Raw genomic sequence first — 24804 nt, forward strand, 5'->3', positions numbered from 1 at the left:
ATCTAGTTATGAACTGGACCACCTCTGCCTGCTCTTCCTCAGTGTCAGTGTGTTTAAGATGTTTGAGCTGGGAGTACTCTGAAGGGATCGGGTATTTGAAAATCTGTCCCCATCGATGTCATGAGCCCTGTGGAGAAGGCAGAGTCCTTGGCGGGGGTGGATAGAAAACGAAAAGGCCCGTGACTCAGCCATGAAAAGGGATGAAATCCGGTCATCTGGAGAGATGTGGATGGACCTCGAGTCTGTCATACAGACTGAAGTGAGTCAGAAAGAGAAGACTATATTAACGCATGTGTGTGGAGTCTAGAAAAATGGTGCAGATGAACCTACCTGCAGGGCAGGAATAGAGACGCAGCCTCCAGCGTGGACGTGTGGGCACCGAAGGAAAGGGGGCTGGGGCGGACGGAGAGCAGCCCCGACGGAGAGGTGTGGAAACAGCGCGCTCGTGGGCACCGGCCGTGTGGACCGGAGCCCAGCTTGGTGCTCTGGGGTAGCCTGGGGGGTGCAATCGGGTGGCGGGGGGAGACTCCCGGGGGGGGGTTAAGTGTATGCGTACAGCTTATTCACACTGTAGCAGTCACACTCAGTCCACACTGTGTATATAGAAAACAAGCACCTACACTGTGAAGCTCGGAGGCTGTGCCACCTGTTAGCCTTCAGAGAAATCTAGCAAGGGGAGGCAACTTGTGAACTTCCTTGCTAGGGCACTGAGGTGACCCTGAAATGACTCATCGCCGGACACACTCTTCTTTCTGGCCAGCCCCCCCTGTGTTCCCCTGGGACGTGCCCTCTCCCTTCTGCTCGGTTGGTGGTGTCCGTGGGGAGCTTGCTTTCTGTCCCCTAGCTCACCGTGGTTCCTCTTTCAGGTTACAGAACTCAACAATGTGAAGAGCGTAGCTCGACTGCCAAAAAGCACCAAGAAGCACGCCGTCGGGATTTATTTCAGTGATGACACCTCCAAGACCTTTGCTTGCGAATCAGGTTTGTCGGCGGAGGGGGGGCCTTGGCTCTTTGCTCCCCAGCGGGCACCGGGCAGCCGCGCTCATCTTTGGCGTCTCCGCAGATCTTGAGGCTGACGAGTGGTGCAAAGTCCTCCAGATGGAGTGTGTGGGGACGCGGGTCAATGACATCAGCCTCGGAGAGCCTGACTTACTGGCCACTGGAGTTGAGAGAGAGCAGAGTGGTATGTAAAGAAAATCCTCTCCTCTCTTTTCTTAAACTGTTTTTTCTCCCTTTATAGTGAAACATAAGACATCTTGTAAAACTTTTGAAGTTATAAAAGTGTATAAAGGAAGAAGTAAAAATAACCCTTTATTTCACCTAAACCTAGGTTAGCATTTCCGTGTGTTTCTTAATATGTTTTTGGTGATGAATAGGACTGTATCTACACTGATAATATCAGCTGGAAGTTATGAGAAACCTGCTGTATTTCTGTGTCAGTTTTCTTTGGAAGGTGCAGCAGATCATTGAATTTTCCCAGCAACCTGTGATATAAGTACTGTTACCTTCCATTTACAGATGAGGAAAAGGAAGCTTAAAAGAGCTAAAGATCTGGCTTCAGGTCCAATAACTAGGGTTTGATTCTAGACCCATAGTCCTGGGCCTGTACTTGTAGCCTACACGTTTTACAGTGCAGTGGGTTTTTGTCTTACTTTTCTTCTACTTAAAATTTTTATTGAACACTTTCCAGTGTTTTTAATAGAATCCAGACTTCCTGAATGTTTCATCAAGAGTAAACCCACCTAAAATCTGTGATTTCTTTTTTTTTCAACTAAAACACTTGAGCCAACTCTTTGAGCTCAACACTCAACCTGGGACTATATCACGATAAATAATAATGACCAAAATGTTCATGAACACTTCAGTGAAACTCAATATGGATTTTCAGTATGAGTTTGGAGGCAAGGAATCATTTCTTTGTCTCCAAATGCCTTGTAATAGGATAGACTGACTCCTAGAGCTCTGCACCAGCCTGTTGACTTGATCTACGAGGATATATCACAGCCGAAGAGGCTGGACGTCACCTGGCTTGACTATGAACACGACAGAGCTGGGATTGTGCTAACCCCTTCTATGGGTTCACAGTTCAATTGTTAATGAGAAAAATGCCCTCCCTCCCAACCGGAACTATGTCTTCATGACATGTTTACAGTTGGCGACTCTTTCAGATGCACCATGTCTGCCATAATCCGTCTCCAGGGACGTGCTATTTGATAAAGTCTGAGACGTGCTGGCTGATTCAGAGGGGCCTCTTTACAGACTGGGAAATTGAGCTGCAGAGAGGTGAAGTCATTAACCAAGGTCACACAAACACGCCCCAGGCTTTTCCCTCCAAAATCCACTAACTCAGAATGCTCTTGAAACCAGAGAGGAAAACGTGACAGCTTCTGATTATTTTTTTTAGAGTGCCCAGATCAGCACTTGCCTTTCACGTTTTATATTTGCAAAGCTGTATTCAGAGAGTGCCCCAAACTGAATTCATGAATTGCCTGTTCCTAGGAGTTGGGCTTCCCTGCTGACTCAGATGGTAAAGAATCCATCTGCAGTTCAGGAGACCCGTGTTTGATCCCTGGGTCAGGAAGATCCTCTGGAGAAGGGAATGGCAACCCACTCCAGTATTCTTGCCTGGAGAATCCCAAGGACAGAGGAGCCTGGTGGGATACAGTCCATGGGGTGGCAGAGTCGGACATGTCTGAGTGACTAAGCACGTCGGGAATTGCCCTTCTGGTACCAATTTTCTGAGCCTCAGTTTCCTGTTCTGTCAAATAGGAATAAGAATACCTCTGGTATATAACTACTAAGGTTTATAACAAAACTCAGCTCTGTCTTCTGAGGTACTTTGCAAGATTAATTGTATGACTTAAAGTTACTGTAATTAAAGTAGTCACTCTTATCAATGTTACTGTTATTCTTGGACAAGGTAATTACAGAACTTCCAAGTGAGTGAACTGGGAAAGATCTCTGTTATTGCTGTTGTTCAGATGCTAAGTCATGTCCGAGTCTGCGATCCCATGGACTGTCTTACTTTTTGCTTATTGATGACAGTCTTTCTTATTTTAGAACTCTCCAGGTAGAAATTTACTCCATTAGAGTTTACTTTTAAAATAATAGTTACTAGAAAGCAGCAAACGTTTGCTTATTGGGAGTTTGAAATAACTTAGAAAATTTGCAGAATAGATGCTTGAATACATTTGTAAACATAATCTTGACACTCCTATTTCTTAAACTTAACTAAAATCTATGAAAATTCTGTTGATTTTTTATTAATTTAGAATACCAGTGATATTATCCACTATCTTCTCAGATGCAGGCAATCTATTGTAATGGCAAATAGATAAAAATGTGTTTGCTATAGTAATAATATTTTTGTTCATAATTCATTCAAAATTTAGACTCTATAACTTCCCAAATTAATGAATTTTGTAGAAATGTAACAGAAATACCATGACTGTATCTGGAGGGATGAAAATTCAGTTGCAGTAATAAGCCAAATAGTTTATTCAGAGTAATCATGGTGAAATTTTAAGTCACACAAATAAGCAAATGAATATTTCTTTCCAGTATTTGGCTAATGAGAGCTCTTTGTTAAAATGAGTCCAAATCCATTGAAATTTTTCCAAATTGTTGGTCAGTTAAGTGCATAGTACTAGTTTTATTTAAATAATTTGAGATAGAATAGTGTTATGAAAATTATCAATTGATCAATATAACTTTAATATCAATAAACCATGCAACAATGATTTTGCACCTGCACCTTTTGTGAACACAAAAGTGTGGATGTAATTACCAAATACTTGGCAGGAAAAAAGTTTTTTTTAATGGTTTCATTGTTAGAGGCTCTTACTGGCATGCAAAATTTTTATTATGCAAGCTAAAATATTCTAAAAATGATCTTTGCTAGTGTAAACAGTGTTGCATGTACACTGACCACCAGACTGTATCTTTCTTATGTTATTTAATGTAGTCTTCATTTAAAAAAGCATTTTCTGGAAGTGTTGATTTATGAGAAAGGTTTATCGTCCTGAATATTCAGCCAAAACCTAGAATAAGAGCTTGAATTGTTTTGAAATGCCTCTTTGTTCCTACAGCATCTGTGATGTTTTATTCCTGGGGATTTTAGACTAACCTTTTGTTTTTCTCCCAGAGAGATTCAATGTGTATTTGATGCCATCTCCTAACTTAGATGTACATGGCGAATGTGCCTTGCAGATTACATATGAGCACATCTGCCTTTGGGACGTCCAGAATCCCAGAGTCAAGCTCATCTCTTGGCCGCTCAGCGCGCTGCGGCGGTATGGGCGAGATGCTGCTTGGTTCACCTTTGAGGCAGGGAGGTGAGTCTCGTGGCTGTTTGTCTACGTTTTTCCTCGAAGCTCACGTCACGTGAGGCCAGGGTTTTCCTGCGAGCTCCAGCATGAAGCACACTGTAGGGATGCCTGGACCTGTGACTATACGATGCTGTGAACGGTGTGGTGGCGGTGTAGTCGCTAAGTCGTGTCTGACTCTGTGACCCCACGGACTGAAGCCCACCAGGCTCCTCTGTCCATGGGGTTCTCCAGGCAAGAACCCTGGAGTGGGTTGCCATTTCCTCCTCCAGGGGACCTTCTGGACCCAAGGATCGAACTTGTGTCTTCTGCATTGCAGGCGGATTCTTTACCAACTGAACCACTGTTCGTATATTCAGCATGGCTTTGTTTTCCAGGGAGGGGGCTAATGTTTCATGAATGTGATGTGAAATTTTCATTACACGGTTTGAGCCCATACCACAAACTGACGTTGAAGTAGGTAGCAGTGCTAAAATTGTACTCTTACAAGGTTATGCTGGACAGAGGCCAACTTCCTGGTTTTGGGAAAGCTTCTCTTTGGACATGTATGTCTCCTCACTGCACTAATTGTGGTAGATTATCACATTAGGGGCCGTTGACATTTTTCAAGTTGCAGTTTATTAAGTTTAATCTACTTTTCTCACAAGGTAATGAATGACACTAATATGATGAAGAGATTGATTTCACAACCTGCTTATTGCAATACCTAATCAGCACTTTGGAGGCTTTTCCTGTTTCCTTTTCGAAGTTAATTTTGGAGACAGAAGGGGGCACAGTAATATGTGGGTTGATCATTAGCTACATACATGTTAGTCTAATCAGCATCTTATTGTCATTCTTCTTTCCTCAGAATGTAGGCTCTTCTTTTGGAAACTCTGCAGATTAAGTTTTATATTTTAGAATTTTAAATGACTGAAGTTTAAGAAATACAAGTTCTTCTGTATATGGCCTGATTTTAAAGTTGAAAAAAATCAACTTGTGACTTTAAAAGGGTTTTGTTTTGGATTATAAACTAGACAGTTCTCCCCTCACAGGAGTATGGTACTTGACATAATAAGAGTAATGACATGACTTCTAAACACCTAAAACCCCACTCCGTGTGAATATGTCACAGTGATGCTCCGCTCACACTAATCTGCTCACCTCACTATAAACAAAGCCCAATTACTTAAAATTCGCTTTTCAGAAATATGATGGAATCAGTGCTCTTACAATTACGCCAGAAAGTGCTTAAGGCCTTCTGTCCCATGCGGCTCTTCTCTGGTCTGTTTACATTTTAAGAACCTGGAAGTGGAAATGATGTAAACACATCAGTGAGTCTCTCAGAGACACAAAAGTTCTTCATCAGCAAATAAAACTCCAATCTTTAGAGCAGTGGCCTTAAGTCAGAATCACTTGTTTATTACCCTTATGGGGAAATCTTGATAGAAAGTCAAGAATTTGTTTGGGAAGGTGGGTATTTCTCCCTGTTTTGGTGTCAGAAATCATTTATTATCAATTTTAATATTTTTGGTCATGCCTCGCCACTCGTGGGATCTTAGATCCCCAACCGGGGATTGAACCCATGCCCCCTGCGGTTAAAGTAAAGGGTCTAACCACTGGACCACCAGGATTCCCTCCATGAACTGTAACCAGTGAAATATGGATATGAAAGGTGTTTTGTCATGGAAAGTAGACCTTTCTGTTGACTTGCAGGAGAGTTCTGCATTGATCAACATGTTAAGGGCCCATTTTTGGCAGCATTTATTCCAAAATTCATATTTTTCCATTTTTGATTCACTCTATTTATAGGAAATAGTAATAGGAAAAGTGTATTTATGACTTGTGTTGTCATTTTCTAAAAGCTGAAAACAGTAAACCTTTGTAGTATCTCATGACTATCTCAAGCTTTTTTCAAATTATCTGAGTCTTCCAGGTTTTTTAATATTCTCATAGCTTGCAAAAGTTTAACTTCATGTCGACATATAGCAGAACTGCTAGGAAACTAGGAGATTATTTTAAAGACATATTTCTCCCAAGTATGGTAGGTTGAAAACCATAGAGATTTTTAAGCAGGGGTGTGTGTGTGTGTGTGTGTGTGATCATGTAAGCATGCAGGGAGGTGTGTGTGTATGTGTGCTATTACACACCTGCTTACACACATGCAAGGGTGTGTGTGTTATTGTGTAAGCATGCAGGGGTGTGTGTTGTGTTATTGTGTGTGTTGTGTTATTGTATCTGTTATTGTGATGTGTGTGTGTGTTCTGTGTATGGTATTGTGTTATCGTGTGTTATTATGTGTGTGTTGTGTTATGTGTGTTATTGTGGTGTGTGTGTTGTGCTATTGTGTGTGTTGTTGTGTTGTGTGTATGGTATTGTGTTATTATGTGTGTGTTATTGTGTGTGTGTGATTGTGTGTGTTGTGTTACTGTGTGTGTTGTGTGTGTGTGCTGTGTGTATGGTATTGTGTTATTGTGTGTGTGTGATTGTGTGTTGTGTTATTGTGTGTGTTGTGTTATGTGTGTTATTGTGATGTGTGTGTTGTGTTATTGTGTGTGTTATTGTGTTGTGTGTGTGTGCTGTGTGTATGGTATTGTGTTATTGTGTGTGTGATTGTGTGTGTTTTGTTATTGTGTATGTTGTGTTGTGTGTGTTGTGTGTATGGTATTGTGTTATTGTGTGTGTGTTATTGTGTGTTGTGTTATTGTGTGTGTGTTGTGTGTATGGTATTGTGTTATTGTGTGTGTGTGATCGTGTGTGTTGTGTAAGCATGTTCATGTTTTGTAAGTAATAGGACAGAGGTGGCCCTTGTGGATGTGGGGAGAGAATACTTAGCTCGGGTATAAGAAGTGGTGGAGGAAAAGTGAAAATATACTGAAGACATGAGTTTCAAAAATATTCCAGTTGTCTTTGACCACAAGGCGTAAACACTGACTTGGAAAATGAAAGCGCTTTTTAGTTCGTGACTTTCATCGCTCTGTGTTCTGTCCTTTTGGACATTTCGTCCCAAACCTCCAGTGGTCAGATACTGTGACACCCACAGCTTATCCCCACGGCGTTGTGCCTCGCGTGTTGTGGGACCTGGAATGTGTGTTGGTTTTGAGCAGCGTTCTTGCTCAGTGGTCGTGCTTGTGGGGCAAACCGGAGACCGAATGAATGATCAGAAGGACAAGTGCTGGGACTGCTCTCAGGACCCGACTCCTTCCTCAGACAGCGTGCTGTGTGCATAAGGGGCCCTGGTTTGGGAGTCAGAGAAACCCTAGGGTCTGATTGCTATTCTTTTTTCTGTAAACACTAAGTGGGAGCTATTTATTTATATATATATATTTTTGACTTAAACGTCACAGCCGTTTATTAGGTCAGAAGTCTAGGCACAGCATGGCTCAACTGGTTCTTTGCTCTACGATTCTCAAAAGCAAGATTTTCTCAAGGTTCTGGGGATAAACCTGCTTTGAGCCTCATTCAGGTTGTGGGCTGAGTTCAGTTCCATGTGGTTGTAGGACTGAGTTTCCTGTTGTTGTTTTTTTTTTTTTTGTCAGCTGTCTGCACCTTCTAGAGGCTGCCCACACTCTTTGGTTCATAGTCCCCATCCTCCGTCTTGAAAGCCAGCAATGGAGTCTTATCTGTTTTTTATTAGCTGTTGACTGTGGACGAAGTGTTTAACTTCCCTTTTATGTTTATCTAAGTAATTAACTTCCTTTTGGGGTGATTGTAGGTAAAAGCAGCGATGCATATAGATGACCCAGAAGGTGCTGGGCTTCTATTAAATAGTCTCTTTGAGATTTTGTTATAATAACTTTTGGAGCAGGACTGGATTTGCAGGATTGAGACAGTATCAAATGCAAGGTGATATTACCATTTTATATTTTGCCTAAAACTCAAGTTAGATGAATTTTTATAGTTACCATCAAGATGCTCACGATAATAAGATCATTCATGTTCCCCCAAGTGTGAAGATTTCTTATCTGCCTTGCTTTATTAGTGAAGATAATTTTTTCCCTTGGCTATTTTTGGATGTGTTCAAAACAAGGCAATTTCATATTAACTAAGATAATTTTCTCCTTGTCTTACACTGACAGATGAACAGGAGTTAAGTCTCTCTAGGCAGGTGGTTTTCACATATCCAGCATGCATCTGGAAAGACATCACAGCGTTCCCCTCTGGGACACAGGGAATCTTCCGGAAGAGCTCGGGCAGAATTCTGCTCCGTCTGGACAGAACCTGTGTTCAAGTTGAAACTAAGTGTTGTTCCTGTTGAATGGCCCATTTTGAGGCACCAAGGCTGACAGTGGGGTGCGTGTAATAAGCTAGGCTGGGAGTTGCAGAAATGAAATTGGAGTTAATCTCATACTGGTTGTGGGACCCTGAGTCAACGAGCTGACTCTCTGACTTCCATCAGCCACCTGTGAAATGAGTATAATATCCTGTCTCTCACAAGATGACTGAAGATTAAGCAGAGGTGCACAGACGGGCACCTGGCATAACTCCTGGCAGGCACGAGGCAATTGTATCAACCCAAAGGGACGTGAAGAGAAGAGAAATTCACCGACCCTCAGAGCCCAGTGCAGGGAGTTCGGCTGGCTTCAGGCTCGGGGTGACCCAGAGGCCAGATGAGGATCCTAGGTTGTATCTCATAGTCCCGCTCCCTCTAGATGGCTTCACCCTGACTCCACGTGGGTCCTCCAGGAGCCTTGGCATCTTCTCACACCATCAGCCAATAGAAGAGAACTAGATTCTTATCAGAGGTTGACTCCGTGTCAGGAACTGCTTTGAGGACTTTCTGGAAGGCATGCAGGGTACAGATAGAATGGTGTGGTTCTTGCAAAGCCGGAAGGAGGTACTGACACTATTGGAAGACATGTGAAGTTTAAAAAAAAAAACCTAACAAAATGTGTCCAACAGAGTATTTAATTATTGCTCAAAGCAATTAAAGTAAGTCAGTTATTTGACTATAATTAGCAATATCACTCATAATGGTGCTGAGACACAGAACAGTGGTTCTCAACCAGGGGGTGATTTTGCCCCCAAAGGACACTGGGCAATGTCTGGAGACATTTTTAGTTGTCACAGCATAACCTGTAGAGAACAACCTCCCACAACAAAGAATTGTCAGGTCCAGGCTCTAGCAGGCATGTCAACCATTGAAACGGTTACTGATACTTACGGAGCCCTTACTGTAAGGAAGGGGCTTCCCTGGTGGCTTAAAGGGTAAACAATCTGCCCGCAGTGTGCGAGACCTGGGTTCGATCCCTGGGTTGGGAAGATCCCCTGGAGAAGGGAAAGGCTACCCACTCCAGTATTCTTGCCTGGAGAAGTCCATGGACAGAGGAGCCTGGCGGCTACCGTCCATGGGGTCACAAAGAGCTGGCTACGACTGAGCGATTAACACTTTCACTTAACTACGGTAAGAAAGTTGTTGCATTAAACGTGTTATACGCACGATACCATTTAAGTCATTTGCTGGTCATATAAACCAGGGGATGTTATTATTCTCATCCTAAGAGGAAGCTTGGGCATCTGCGCAACTGATCCAAAGGCACCAGAGCAGTGAGTAAAACGTGGATTCAGAAACACACTCAGGTCTTCTTACTCCCCAACCCTAAGATCCCTAAGAAGGCTAAGTGTCACAGCTCTACTAGGTTGGGCTGGTTCTTTCTCTTAAATAATTATGTAAAATTCACTTTTAATCAGAGGATAACTGCTTTACGATGTTGAGCTGGGTTCTGCTATACAACGGCGTGGACCAGTCATGAGTACATACATCCCCTCTAGCCTGGTTCTTGGACTTCCCAGGCGGCTTGACAGCAAAGAATCTGCCTGCGGTGCAGAAGACTGGGGTTCAGTCTGTGGGTCGGGAAGATCCCCTGGAGGAGGGAAGGGGCACAACAGTGTTCTTGCCTGGAAAATCCCATGGACAGGGGAGCCTGGCGGGCTGCGGTCCACAGGGCTGCACAGAATCAGACGTGACTGAGCAGCTAACACCTTCACAGCCTGGTTCTTAATGAACTTGCAGAGCTAAGGAGGGGAAGGCATACTGCATAGCCAGCACTCCTGTGTGCGTAAATTATCTTAGTTTAATTCCGGAACCTCCTGTTTGTCCTTCTGATTCTGAGTGAGGCACTTTCAGTCAGGATCATTCATCTCTCAGTATCATGACCAAAGGTGGTTAAGAGTCTTCTAGATTCCGTTTATCCCTCCCTTTTCCAATGTGGGCAAATCTAACCATACCTGTGTGTTTTTTTTTTTTTTTTAAGAAATCCAGAGTTAATATATAATCGATAATAAAGTGCAATTGCACAGTTAATTACTACTCATTGCCCCCAGAGATAAAGAACAATTAGCCTATGGGGAGGGTGGGAGGCAGGGGAAGGGACACATTGCTTATTTTATTTTTGAGTGTTTTCTAGTCTTCTGTTTGTTTCTTTCCACTTGGAAGCCCTGAAACATCAGTGAAGCAGATCAGACTGGCAGGGTCTCTGATTTTTTACGGGAAGATCCAGTTGACGTGAAGTTGTAACTGCAGTAGCGTGCCCCACGGAACTGTTCTTTGAACGTTACTATGAAGCATGGTGCCAGGTGCCCAGTGTTTCCCTGTGAATTTCACGGCTGGCTGCCCAGTTCCCACGCCCAGCCTCAGGCCCCGCCCCACCTCCTGACTGATTTAAATGGACGTGCTGGGTTCAGCGCCTGCGAGGATGGGGGGAGATCAGGTCATGTGTGGCGGGACACGGTGGATGATTACCACCCCGGGCGCCTCTCTCTACCAGCTGAGGAATGTCTGTCTTGTGCTTTTGACATCATTTTAAGAGAAACTTTGAAGTTTGCCAAGAATATGTGAAAATTGACATTGCGTAGACACATTCTTTTCCTTAAATGGAGTGCACACATTTATGAAAAAGGCTTTTTTGGATGTAAAGCCATCTGAACAGTCTTGGAAAAGAAGTCATCTGTGTCTGGTGTATATCACTCTAAAAACAATAATAATTGGTAAAACGGTCTGTTTTAAGAGACTATTTAACATTTCATTGAAGAAGAAAATTTTGTCTTCCTCTAATTGATGAGTTTAAGGTTAAAAAGGACCATTATTCTAACATAAGTCTTTGGGTGTTCTCTGTTTGTCTTCTTGATCCTAAGCTACTCAGTCATCTCTCACTTCTAAGTATTTTATAGAGCATATATTCTTTCTTCCTAAAGGATTGAAAGCAAATAGCAAATAAAATGCACTCCGTGTTTCCTACCATGTTGAATAGAGAGCTGTTAAATTTTTTTAATTGGGATATAGTTGATTTACAGTGTTAGGCTAGTCTCCGGTGCATAGCGAAGGGACCCTGTTATATTTGTACATTGAGCCACAGTTTCTTATCCTTTTCCCCCACAGTCATTGTTCTGTTTAGTTGCTCAGTCGTGTCCAGCTCTTTGCGACCCCAGGGACTGTAGCCCTCCAGGCTCCTCTGTCCATGGGATCTCCCAGGCAAGAATACTAGAGTGGGTCGCCGTTTTCTTCCCCAGGGGAGCTTCCTGATCCAGGGATCAGACCCGCATCTGGTGCGTTGGCGGGTGGATTCTTCACCACTGAGCTGTCAGGGGAGCCCACGTAGGCCATTGCAAAGTACGTAAATATGCTTGATCCACACAGTCTTGCTCAGAAGAAGCGAAATTCTTCTTTTGAAAGCAAACAGAAGCTATAGTTGTACTAATACAGCCATTCATTCTTCATTAGCATTGATCTAAGAAGTAATTATAAAAGTGACATGCGTTTTAAGTATTCCACGAGTGGAGGCATGTGTGAAACCAGAAGGGACAGTCCCCTTTGTACGCAGGAAGTAACCTCTTCAGTCATCATCTTTAGTAGGTCATTCATCACTGCACGTCTGTTCTCTGCCAGACACTGTGCTAAGCGTTCGGGTGTGAACACAGACAAGGCCATTGTAAGACGCTTAACCAAGTCCCCTCTATCTCTGAACTTCTATGGTTTTAGTATATGAAATCCCTAAAGGAAAGGGTGACTTTCTTATGATCTTTGGGAAAAAAACTGGGCACTCATCAATGCTTCCAGTCTTGTGGCCATCTTTAAAAAAAGTTAAGGTGTATTTTTAAAATTTATTTATTCATCTAGCTTTATTCAGGCATCAATGACATAGAACATCATTTAAGGCTAAGATGTACAAGGTGATGATTTGATATATGTATGTCTTGCAGAAGGATCTCCATGATAAGGTTCCTTAACACCTTCATCACCGGGTTACCCAAAGAGTGTGTGTGGGGGCCGGCTGCTTGCTGCTGAAAAGCCAATAGGCCAGGCTGGTGGAAAGGGAAGTCTGCTGTATTTCAGATGCCGGCAGCTGTGGGGGGCAGTGAGGGTGGTGGACGTCTGTCCAGCCCCTGCTGACACTCAGGGCTGAGAGCTTTGACAGACGGCACTGGGGGGCGGGCGTGCCGAGCAGCGCGGTCACCTTCTTGTTGGCCATCGGTGGCCTGACCAGCAGCATCTTGACTGTCTCACAGTCCATCTTCAGTTCCAGGGTCCGTTTGTTCCTGTTTATTTGTGGCCCACTCTCTGAACTGTGGCCTCTCACGTCCTGGGTACCGTCTGGTCATCCTTTAGCTAACTTCTCCACCTGAGGTTTTGGAACCTATAAGACAGCTCCCAGGATATGGCCCAGAATATCATCTACAGCCCTTGAGAAAGAATTAAAGGTCCTTGACGATGCTTAATGACTGCATTATTATTGTTTAGTCTCCTTTGACTGTTTTCCTTTGTTTCAGCATTTCTCACTTTTCTGATTAAACGTATTCTTTGACTAAAGTTTCCCACAGACAAAAGGCAGGCAGAGGCCATGGCCGGAGGTTGGGGGGCAGGGACCATATGGTCCTGCTCCGTTTCAACCTCACATAATTACCCCTTTTTGTGGTGGGAACACTTATGATCTGCTGTCTTCCAGGTATGCAATACAATATTTCCCACGATGGTCCCCACGCTGTACGTTAGATCCCCAGGACTTACCTTCCAGCTGGAAGTCTGTACCAGCATCTCCCGTTTTTCTTTGCACCAACCCCTGGCAACCACCTTTCTATTCACGGTGTCTATGTGTTTGGCTGTTTTAAGATTCCACATATCAGTGAGATCACACAGTATTTGTCTCTCTTTCTCTGACCTATTTCACTTAGCATAATGCCCTCAAGGTCCATCCACGTCACGAATGGCAGGATTTTCTTCTCTTTTTTGTGACTCAGTAATAGTCCAGTGTGTTGTTTTCTTTATCCATTCATGCGTCAGTGGCTCTAAGGTTATTTCCATGTCTCAGCTACTGTAAATAATGCTGCAGTGAACGTCAGAGTGCTGACGTCTCTTTGAGATAGTGATTTTACTTCCTCTGGACATATAGCAGAAGTGGAATTGCTGGTCTTTTGGCAACTCTGTTTTTTTGAAGAAGCACCATACCGTTTTTCACAGTGGGAGTACCAATCTACATTCCCACCCACAGTGCACAAGGATTTCCTTTTCTCTGCATCCTTGTCATCACTTGTCATCTCTGGCCTTTTTCACAGTCGCCATTCTAACAGGTATGAGACTGTATTTCATTGTGGGTTTGATTTCCCTGATGGTCAGTGATGTTGGGCATTTTTCACCTGTTGGCCATTTGTGTGGTGAGACCGTTTTGTCACAGGTGCTGGCCCACTAGCGTATGTGAGCGCTCTATATATGACAGTGCCTCAGGGTTCCAGTAAAGGGCTAGTGAGGATGAACCACCCCTTCTTCCATCACACACTCCCTGAGTGCACCCTAGGAGCTAGTGTGCCTCCAGACAGCGGGGATGTAGCAATAAATGAAACTGCTGTTCAGTTATGAAACGTACCCTCTAGAGGAGAGGAGATACAGGCAATAGCAAACTTTAAGAAAAAGTAAAATAGATGTTAGGATATGTAAGCCCCATATGAAAAATAAGGTGATAGAAAGTGCCCGAGGAGGGTACGGTTTTAAGAGGGGCGAGACGACTGGCTCCGCTCGGTCAGTGGCGTATGAATGAAGGCCTGAAAGGGCGAGGGAGTGAGCCACGTGGAATCTGACGGGAGGGGAGTCTGGCACACGTAGGCGGTGCTGAGGGGGACGCGCGTGGCGGGAGCGTGCAGATCTGAGCCAGGCGGCCGGCAGGGCCGAGCGGGAGAGGTGGAAGGGAAGCGCCGCGTGACGGAAGCGGAGACGCGGCAGGGCCAGGCCCTGCGGGGCCCGGTGGCCACGGACAAGAGTCTGGCTTTTGGTCCTGATCACGTGGGAGCCACGGGGGCCCGCTCGGAGCTGGGCAGCCGCACAGTCTGAAGAAACGGTCCTCGAGGCCGGTCTCACTGCCAAGCCAGCTGCAAGTCCAGGGGTTCCTGCACCACCCAAGGTGGGACCGTTTGCTGGGATGACTCAGAATTCACTGAGAGTGTGAAGTTCATGGTTCATTTCAGAGACGGATGCAGACTCACGTCAGCCGGGAGAGGACGGGCAGGCGGTGGGGAGCAGGGAAGCGGGTGATGTGGAGCCAGGCCTGTGCCACCTTCCCGGTCTCAGCTTGTGACGGTCACACGGAGCTCGGCCAGCCAGGGACGTGCCCCGACCTGCAGCAGTCAGAGCTTTGGCTGGCCCTCTGTCACTCGCGTGATGGACTGAGTCGTTGATCGCCCGGGTGGGGGATCTCCATCTCCAGATGCACAGATGCCATGTGGCCCAAAGCTCGTTCTAAACCACATTGTTACTCTTTGCCTGGTCAGGAACCCCAGGCAAGCCAAACCCCTGACCTCCCAGGAGCCCATGGTAAAGACCAGAACTCTTTCTGGACAAGATTAAATTCTTGACTTAGGAAAGACAAGGCAGGAGGAGAAGGGGGCGTCAGAGGATGAGATGGTTGGATTGCATCACTGACGCGTTGGACGTGAGTTTGAGCAAACTCTGAGAGATAGGGAAGGATGGGGAGGCCTGGCGTGCTGCAGCCCATGGGGTCCCAAAGAGTCAGACCTGATTGAGCAACTAATTAATGACAAGTTCTCGGCCACACAGGGAGTATTAAGCAACGAGGTGACATGGTCTGGTTTCCTTTTTTAAAACTAGACTCTGTCTGGCTAAAACCAGTTAGAGGAGCATCCTGGTGATGCTCAGGGGAAGGGGCCGTGTGGCTGTGACTACTCTGGTAGCAGTGAGTGAAAGTGGGCTTAAGAGTTTTGAAGCTGAAGCCCAAGAAAGTTACTCACTGGTTGGATGTGGGTTAGGAGAAAAATAGAGGAGTTCATAACCCCCCAGAAGCAGCTGAAACTGCAAAGCTTCCCAAAGTGGGGGTCTGTGGAGGTAGGATGACAGTACATCAGTTTTGGACACATTATCGTCAAGGCTTGTTCAGCAGTTTCCCTATACTCGCTTTTCATCTCATTGGTATTAGTAAAGCTAATTAGTAGTGCTGGAGAAGAGTCTTGAGAGTGCTTGAGAGTCCCTTGGACTGCAAGGAGATTAAACCAGTGAGTCCTAAAGGAAATCAATCCTGGATATTCATCAGAAGGACTGATGCTGAAGCTGAAACTCTAATACTTTGGCCACCTGATGCGAAGAGCCAACTCATTGGAAAAGACCCTGATGCTGGGAAAGATTGAAGGCAGGAGGAGAAGGGGGTGACAGAGGATGAGATGGTTGGATGGCATCACCAGTTGGATGGACATGAGTTTGAGCAAACTCTGGGAGATAGTGAAGGACGGGGAAGCCTGGTGGGCTGCAGTCCATGGGGTCAAAAAGAGTCAAACACGACTGACCAACTGAGCAATAACACAGTATCTTTGAGTTTAAAAACTGAGACTAGCATTTCATTTCCAGCCGGCTCCTTATAAACTGCTATATCCGGAGGGATGAAGAAAAATGCATCCTTGACAGAAAGACTTAGATCGAGGTCTTGGCTTAGCACGAGAAAGCAGAAAAGGAAGAAAAAAGTCATCATCTTTCTTTGACTTTGTTTCCATGTTAAGTGTTTAAGAACAGATGCGAGTAGTAAACTATTACCCTCTCTTATTCTAGCCATATCTGGCTTTGGATAGTTCCTTTTCTCCCCCACAAACCTCCAGGCCCACACACAGCAGGGTTAGAACATACATCTGCAAAGCAATCCTGATCATGTCTGTGTGCGTGTAAGGGGACTGGTCACAGGAACTCTGGTGACGCTGAAGACGGAACCCGGGAGAGAGGACCACAAATAGCAATGCAAGCTTGGGACTGGGCCTTTGTCTTCACCCTGATCGCTTGGTCCTTAAGGTGTTGCTAACACTTTAGGACAGACACCGGTACTTCCTGGAGCTGGAGAAACGAAACACAGGATGTTTCCCACCATCGTCTCTGGGGTTTCTTTTACGGACCATCTTTTTAAAATTGTGTTTCTTCATTTTTGGCCCTGCCGGGTCTTCCCTGCTGCTTGCGCTCTCTCTCGCTGGGCGAGCCGGGGCTCCTCTCTGGTTGTGGTGCCAGGCTGCTCATCGCGGTGGCCCTCTTGTTTCGGAGCGGGCTCTGGAGCGCGGGGCCTCAGGAGGAGCAGCAGGAGGCTTTAGCAGCCGTGGCTCCCGGGCCCTGGGGCACAGGCTCAGCAGGTGTGGCGCGTGGGCCTGTTTGCTCCGAGGCGTGTGGGATCTTCTTGGATCAGGGATCAAACTTTTGATCCCACGTCTCTTGCCTTGGCAGGCAGGTTCTTTACCACTGAGCCACCAGGGAAACCCCCTCATCATAATAGTTTTTAATTCAATGAAAGTGGATTCTTTCATTAAAGGGAAACTTCATCTCCCTGAGTTCATGATTCTGGTCTCAAGGAAGAGGTTTCCACTGCTGTGCTCTCAGGCGCCTGCCAGCCTCAGGCGTGAACGCCCCCGGCCACACGCCTTCCTCTCCCAGGCATCTGACTCTCACATCTTCGCTGTTGTCCTGGGGTGCAGTCACCCGCGTTTCCTTCGGGGCTGTGGTTGTGTCTCTTGTGACGTTTTCCCCGAGGACCTCGTCTTCATTGGCTTTGACGTTTTAAAGAGCTCAAGTAACAGCACCCAATCCTAATTAAGTGTTTACTTGATGTCAGGTCCTTTGCTAAATATAAAACAAGATTTCCCACCGTCCTCTGAAGTTTGGGTGAGTTTATTGCTCACATTAGAAATATGAGGCTGGCTTCAAGAGGCCAGAGGACTTGCCCAAGGTCACAGCATCCGAGGGAGCTGGGACAGGGAGGTCCTGTCTCCTGCGGCACCAGAGCAGGACTCTGCAAACTGGATGTGATCTCCCCAAAAGGCGAGGTGCTTTTAGGCGATAGAGACACCGTGTCAACTGAATGTGACTCTTCCAGGGATGGGGTCATTTTCTTTCCAGTTACCTTTTTGATTAAATTATAGAGAAACATTTCAGTGGGTTGCCTGCATGTCTTTTCTTTCCTCTTAATAACAAATTCTTCCCTTTATTAGGAAAGGGAGAAGTAACACATTTCATGCCACATGTCTTAAACAGTGCCTCTTCTAACAGTTTCTAATTTACCTGTGTTACTGAGAGGTAATATGAACCAGTCAATCCTAAAGTAAATCCACCCTGACTATTCATTGGAAGGACTGATGCTGAAGCTGAATCTCCACTGCTTTGGCCACCTGAAGTGAAAAGCCAACTCATCGGACAAGGCACTGATGCTGGGAAAGATTGAAGGCAAAAGGAGAAGGGGGTGGCAGAGGATGAGATGGTTCGACAGCATCTCCGCCTCAGTGGGCATGAGTTTGAACAAACTCCAGGAGAGAGAGGAGGACAGGGAGGCCTGGCGTGCTGCAGCCCATGGGGTCAAAGAGGCTGAGACACTCTGACCAGTAACTGAAAAGTAAGCAAACTCTCAGCTTGAATCTTTGACAGGAGGCCCTAAACAGACGGTGATGACTTACTAGCTTTATTTTCACTGTATTTATGTTCTTGTCTACTTTCAATTTATGGCAGAGCCTACTGGTTCATGATATGGATTTGATCATTCCATTTACAACATATTTGTTTAATAGAAAAAAAAATGAGTTGATTTAAAATATTGAGTAGGAGATACAAAGGTTTGACAAGCAAGAGAAAGTTGTGTATTGATGTTCACAGAGCTGTCCCCTGCTCAGAAGCCCGAGTGGCGTGGCTTGTGTCTCCCGCGTGGATTCCATGTGTCAAGGAGGCCTGGGTCCAGTTCTCAGTAACTCCTTTCCTAGTCCTGCCTGCTGTCTCCTCATCTATGCTGCAGTTACTTTGTTCTCTTGCTCAGTTGCTAAGTCATGTCTGATTCTTTTGCGACCCCATGGACTGTACCCGCCAGGCTCCACTGTCTGTGGGATTTTCCAGGCAAAAATACTGGAGTGGGTTGCCATTCCCTTCTCTAGGGGATCTTCCCGACCCAGGTATCGAACCTGAGTCTCCCACTTGGCAGGCAGATCCTTTACCATCTGAGCCGCCAGGGAGGCCCCCTACAGTTATTTATTGGGCAACAGATATAGGCCAAGGCCTGTGGTGCGTCCTGGCGGAAAAGCTGTGAGTGAGTCAGAAAACAGTCTCCATCCACGGGGAGCTTCCATTCACATGCTTTGTGCATTCCTTGTGTGACACCTAATACTTTTAATAAATTCAGGTGACAGTCACTATCATTATAGTTACTTTTCAAATGGACAGTGCAGGCCTAGGGAGGTTTATGGACACGCCCCAGGCCTCAAAGCTGGTGAGGGGCAATCCCAGCGAGGTAGTCTGGAGCCCAGGTCTTTACCTCTGCCAAGCCTCTTCTTCCACACTGCCTTGATACGTACTTAAAGTCGCGTATATGAAGGAATGAATTTCCCAATACTTTCTGAGCTCTTGATTTTTCGATGGATTCTTAACCAGGTGCATAATCTATGGTTTGGAGTAGCAGACATGGCATTTAGGCAAAGTAGTTACTGAAGACATCAAAGCTCTAAGTGCTTCTGTATGGACACAGTGTTCTTGTACCCAAATCCTTGTCCTCTCGAAGGGCAGAAGGTCCAACTTAAACTCCTTATTTTTCTTTCTTTGGGTGTCCGTCAGCTGGTTTCTGTTAGTGTATGGCCATCAGAAAGAGTGCTGGGGCATCTGGGACATTAGCTAAAGTGCCCAAGGTCACAGTCAGCAGGTAGAGAGGAGTCGGGACTGTTAGTAGTCCCCACTTGTGCATTTGCAGGTCTGCGGCGGGTGAACGGGAACATCTTTGCCCCGTCTTGTGTCTTCTCTGGAGCTGCGAAGGGACGCGGCCCTACGAGGTTATGTAAGACCATCACTGCTTTGATGTGCTTTTCTCTTAACTTCCTTTCCTTTCCTCCCCCCTCTCCCATTTTCTTCTGACTTGCCTTGGGGAGTTGGCCCATTATTTTACTGAAGGCCCCCAGCAACAGTTTTAATGCATTGTAAAGCTGCTTATGAAACAGCGCCAAACAAATCTTTTGGGTTGGGGGCAGAGTGTGAATGAAATAAAAGAGCTTTTGGGTGGAGGTTCGCAGAGGCCTATGGAAGAGCCTCTGAGGTCAATTTTTGTTCATTATCCACACTTTCTGGGCCACACTGACCCCTGAAGGGCATATGCCTTTGAATGTACAGATGAATGCAGTGCAAACCAAAGGCCTAATTTCTGGTCTATTTAGAGGCCTTGAGTGCATTTTCATCCCCTTCATGCAAACTGGTGGCCTTCTTGCCAGATATGGTCCTTAAGTGGCATTTTGACATTGGAGGTTAAAAAACAGCTTAAAGAAAATGGAAAAAATAGCAACATTAAAAATTCAGATTATTTCCTATAAAAATTCAAGACTTCTGGTTTCTCTTAAATAATCAGAAGTGTGACTGCTCTGGTCTCATATTTCCCGTGTAAATGCCTGACCGTCTGTGAAGCTCTGTGTCGTGGGAGGTCTCTTGTCTCCATTCATTCACGTTCTTCGTCTAAACCCCGATGGAATTTGAGGTTGTGACTCCTGTTACTTTCTGTAAGTGGTGAGTGTGTATGTATAAGTGTGTGTGTGTGTGTAAGTGTGTGTGTGTATGTATGTGTGTGTGTGTGTGTAAGTGTTTGTATGTGTGTGACTGTGCATGTCTTTCAGATCCTTAGGTGAGGGCAAGGAAAGTCTGTGTACTTTCAGGAGCACTTGATGCTCTGTTTTGATTTCATTTACTTCTGATCACAATAATCATTGAATCAAATGTCACTAAAGAATGGTTGTGGTGGATTCATGAAGTTAACCAAAAGCAGACACTGGATAAAAGAATGATTTTTTTCAAAGAGTTTTTGCCAATTAGTGAATCATAATATAAATTAAGCACTTCACCACTAGTCTTAAAAGCAGAAGAGAAAACATCAGCATTTTATAAGTTGACAGATGAATAGATAGCTAGATGACACCTAGATGATAGATTAAATAGATCAACAGGTGTATTTGGTCATAACCTAAACTCTGTTACTGTGGGTTGCAATTACAAAAACCTTAAAGCCACTAGATCATCAAGTTTTAGAAACAGAGTTGCAGGTTTGCTATTATATGAATCAATCATCCTGTAAGTATTTCCCAGTTAACAGGAAACTTCATACTTTCTGAAATCAGGGTTGACATCTAAGTAAGTAAATAAATGATGACCTCTGCCCTAAAAGATACAGAAGGCCACTTCTTTCTCTTAAATAATTGATTGCAGTTACCCTTTTCCTAACAAGGTGTATTTCCATATTTGGTGGGAAAAAAGTGTGAAAAAAAAATTAAAACCTTGCAGAACTAAGTGCCAAGTGGCAGAGTCAAATTTACTTGGGTCAAGTAAAGAGTGGATAGCAGTGAGGAGGGAAGTATTTTAGGAAGTCTTCAGGAGCAAAATGGGACTTGAGTAAAAATGCTTTGAATTTTAGTTTTTAGTTCTTTGAATTAAAATGACAATTAAAATCACATGATCAACCTCATAAGCTAGTTTTTATGTTAGCTTGTTGAAAGAGCCTTCTAATTTTTCTCTTTCTTCTTAGATGGTCCATACTAGTGAAATTCAAGCCAGCAGGTTTTGACCAATTAACATACTCTGTGCTATGCATGCTGAAGACTGCCATATGGCCGGGATATTGAGCCAACTGTAGATAATTAGATGAGGATAAATCTTCCTTTTTTTACTGCACTAATTGCATAGACTGGAATAGATAAAATCATTAACAGTAGTTTGGGTTGAAAATTGGTTTGGTTTCCATGCTGTGTTAAAAAGTTCTTTTGATGTGAGCCTCTCGATGTGAGCAAAACTCGGGCAGTCAGGCCAGTGTTCAGTTTTTAGTAAGAGTCTCAGCGGTGGAAGGAGAGGGGTTGTGTCTTAGAATAACCAAGTAATTATTAATAATTGTAAATAATATAATAATTGAATAGTGTTCTTTAAAACAAAAGCAACCTCTTAGTTTACTGTTGATATATGTATGTAATTAAAATCAGAACTGTAAAAAAGTATCCTTTTGAAAATTATCCAACTCTTCAAAAATATTAAGAATAATTAAACACATTCATTAATTATGTATACCCACACCACTGTATATATGTGTATTTTATGTGTGTGTATACAAATATATATATATATATATGTACTCTTGCAATGCAGGAGACACAGGACACATGGATTCAGTTCCTGGATCAGAAAGATCCCCTGATGAAGGAAGATGGCAACCCACCCCAGTATTCTTGCCTGGGAAGTCCCATGGACAGAAGAGTCTGGTGGGCTATACAGTCCATAGAGTTGCAAAGAGTCGGACACAACTGAGTGACTAAGCACACGTACAAAACACAGACACACACACCCCCACATGCACCCCCACACACGCACACACACACACCCCACCCACATGCACACACACATGCGCACGCGCGTGCACACACACTCACACGCACACACACACATGCACGCACACACACACACACATACAGTAGCTAAAACACACTGGCTTCTGGTCTAATTATATGTACCATTCTTCCTTATCAATACAATTCATTTGTTTTTTAACAGCCTGAGGTAGAGATGATTCCCCTCTTAATCCCTAACATTAATGATGAAACCCACGTGTCTTTCCTTGAGTTCCCTCCTTCTCTTACATTCCACGCATTAATTCAAGTTATGTCTATTTAAAATACTCTTGGCTACGTTTGGTTTATCACATGGAGTGAAAATCTGGAGTAAAATTGGATTGATGATTTTGGAAAGCAGAGGTGATTTCAGAAATAAAATCATTCTGCAAGCCATTGTCCGTAAGGAGGATCAGGTCAGAATCTGAGAGTCATAGAATGCTTTCTCACCTCTGAGCTGGAAGGCACCGTTTCTGGTGAGTTTCCGAGTTGCGAGCTGTGGTGGGAAGGCCTTGCCTGGCGTCCTCTTTGACAGTCTTGGGAAGTAGAGGGATTGTACTAAAAGTCCAGAAGCGATTTGTTCATTAGCCTTCAATAAAACCTTCAGGACGAAAAACACGGGGCACCAACACGTTGGCTCGAGGTGATGGTCCCCTGCCCGTGTGTCTGTATTGGTAACAAGTTGTCGCACACTTTGATTCCTGTTAACTCCATTCAGCACATGTGAACGGGAATCCTGATCTCATAAAAAATCAGTGAAGCTGATCTTGGGCTGTTCCAGGCTCTGGGAGCATTGAGCTTGGAGAAGCTGGTTTTCAGAAGCTCTCTGCTTTGTTTTCACAGGATGTGTGAGACTGGTGAAGGGCTGTTTATCTTTCAAACGCGAGATGGGGAGGCCATCTACCAGAAGGTCCACTCGGCCGCGCTGGCCATAGCGGAGCAGCACCAGCGCCTGCTGCAGAGCGTGAAGAACTCCATGGTGCGTCTGGGGCCCAGCGCGCGGCGGGGCGGTCTGGAGTTTCTGTGCTGAAAATGTGATCAGTGTTCTGGGGGCAGATGCTTTCCTCCTACGCTCAGCAAAGTGTTACTCGGATGACACGCACCCTTGGAAAGCTCCAGAGCGTCACTTGGGAGCACGGGAAGCATCCGCCCGCCTGTCATCTGCTCACGCACTGGATGCCTCCCTTGCAATGCGTGTGTTTAATCGGTGCATTCCTGCAGCAGAATGCTGTCCACTGAGTTATAAAAAGCAAGTGTATTTCATTCTCACTGGGAGACTGAGAAGTCTGAGAGCAGGGTGCTGGCGGATTCTGGGGGGACACTTCCTGGTTTGTAACTGGCTGTCTTTTTACTGTGTCTCAAATGGCAGAAGGGTGAACGGTCTCTCTGGGTTCCCTCTTGTAAGAGCGCTAAGACCATTCATGAGGGCTCTGCCCCCAGGACCCAGCCCCTGCCATATGCCTGACTGTCTAATAACATCACTTGGGGGCTAAGGTTTGAACATATCAATTTGGGGATGGGAACACAATATTCAGTCCATTGCAGTCTGCATATATATACATTGAAATCCATTTGGCTTATGTATGGACAGCTATAGACACAACTCCATGAATTATCTACCTCTGAAAGTGAGAGTCGCTCAGTCGTGTCCGACTCTTTGCAACCCCAAGAGTATACAGTCTGTGGAATTCTCCAGGCCAGAATACTGGAGTGGGTAACCTTTCCCTTCTCCATGGGATCTTCCCAACCCAGGGATCAAACCCAGGTCTCCTGCATTGCGGGCAGATTCTTTACCAACTGAGCTATCAGAGAAGCCCATATATACTTATAAGTGTAACAGAAGTTGTAATTTCAAATGTCAGCAGTGGTCAGAGAGAAAATGTAAGTGAGAGAAGAGAGCCGAGAGGAAACTCACGACCAGACAACTGTTGACATGAGATCATGGTTTCTGTGTAGGAGAGTTCTTGATTTTTTTTCTATATAAATCAAGACTTTGAGTCTGTATAGTATCTTCCAGTTTGTAAGTGTTGGAAGTTAATTCCACTTAAAACCAACAAAAATCAGTAATACTTTGTAGGACAAAGAAAACCTATTTGTAAGACTCCATTCTGCCCACGGCCATGTGTTTGCTGTCTCTAGGGGGTAAACCTTCATAGTCAGCAGTGTGTAAAGACACCCAGGGACTGTGCTTTGTATGGAGAGTTGTGATTCATGAGTTTCTTCTTTACGAACAGTAAATTTACAAAATCTGAAGTGAATGTGCAACAGTTACATAATGCAACTCATGAATTGTGACTGCAAACACATGCATAGAGAGTCACATCTGGGAAAGAAATCTGCAGAACCAAAAGGAACTGGGTTGGCATGGGAAGGTTAAGGCAATTTGAAAAGTCTGTGATTTAACCATGTGGGGTGGTTGGATTTAAAGAGGGGGCAAGCATGCCAGTAATATGATCTGTCCCAAAGCAGCCAGGGATTATTCCCTAATGACTTACGCGTGCTGTGATGTGGGATTTTAGAGCAAGGATCAGCAAATTTTTAATACAGGGTGAGATAGTAATATTTCAGGCTTTCTGGACGAAGACAGTCTCTGCTACAGCTCTTTAGCTCTGCCATTGCAGAGCAAGTGATAGCATAGGTCATGTGGATTCAA

The 24804-nt window shown here is 44.7% G+C and overlaps 1 protein-coding gene across 3 annotated transcripts in view; it reads left to right on the forward strand.

Moving 5' to 3' along the window:
- Window positions 1-24804, forward strand: part of DOK5 (docking protein 5) — a 146844-nt gene that overhangs the window by 89783 nt on the left and 32257 nt on the right. For all 3 annotated transcript variants that reach the window (XM_043480019.1, XM_043480020.1, XM_043480018.1), the window contains exons 3-6: window positions 867-981; window positions 1064-1183; window positions 4145-4334; window positions 22995-23130. In XM_043480019.1, the coding sequence (XP_043335954.1) occupies window positions 867-981; window positions 1064-1183; window positions 4145-4334; window positions 22995-23130 (561 nt within the window). The remainder of the gene's footprint in view (window positions 1-866; window positions 982-1063; window positions 1184-4144; window positions 4335-22994; window positions 23131-24804) is intronic.

This window comes from Cervus canadensis, chromosome 10 (genome assembly GCF_019320065.1).
Source record: "Cervus canadensis isolate Bull #8, Minnesota chromosome 10, ASM1932006v1, whole genome shotgun sequence".
NCBI classification, from domain to species: Eukaryota; Metazoa; Chordata; class Mammalia; order Artiodactyla; family Cervidae; genus Cervus; species Cervus canadensis.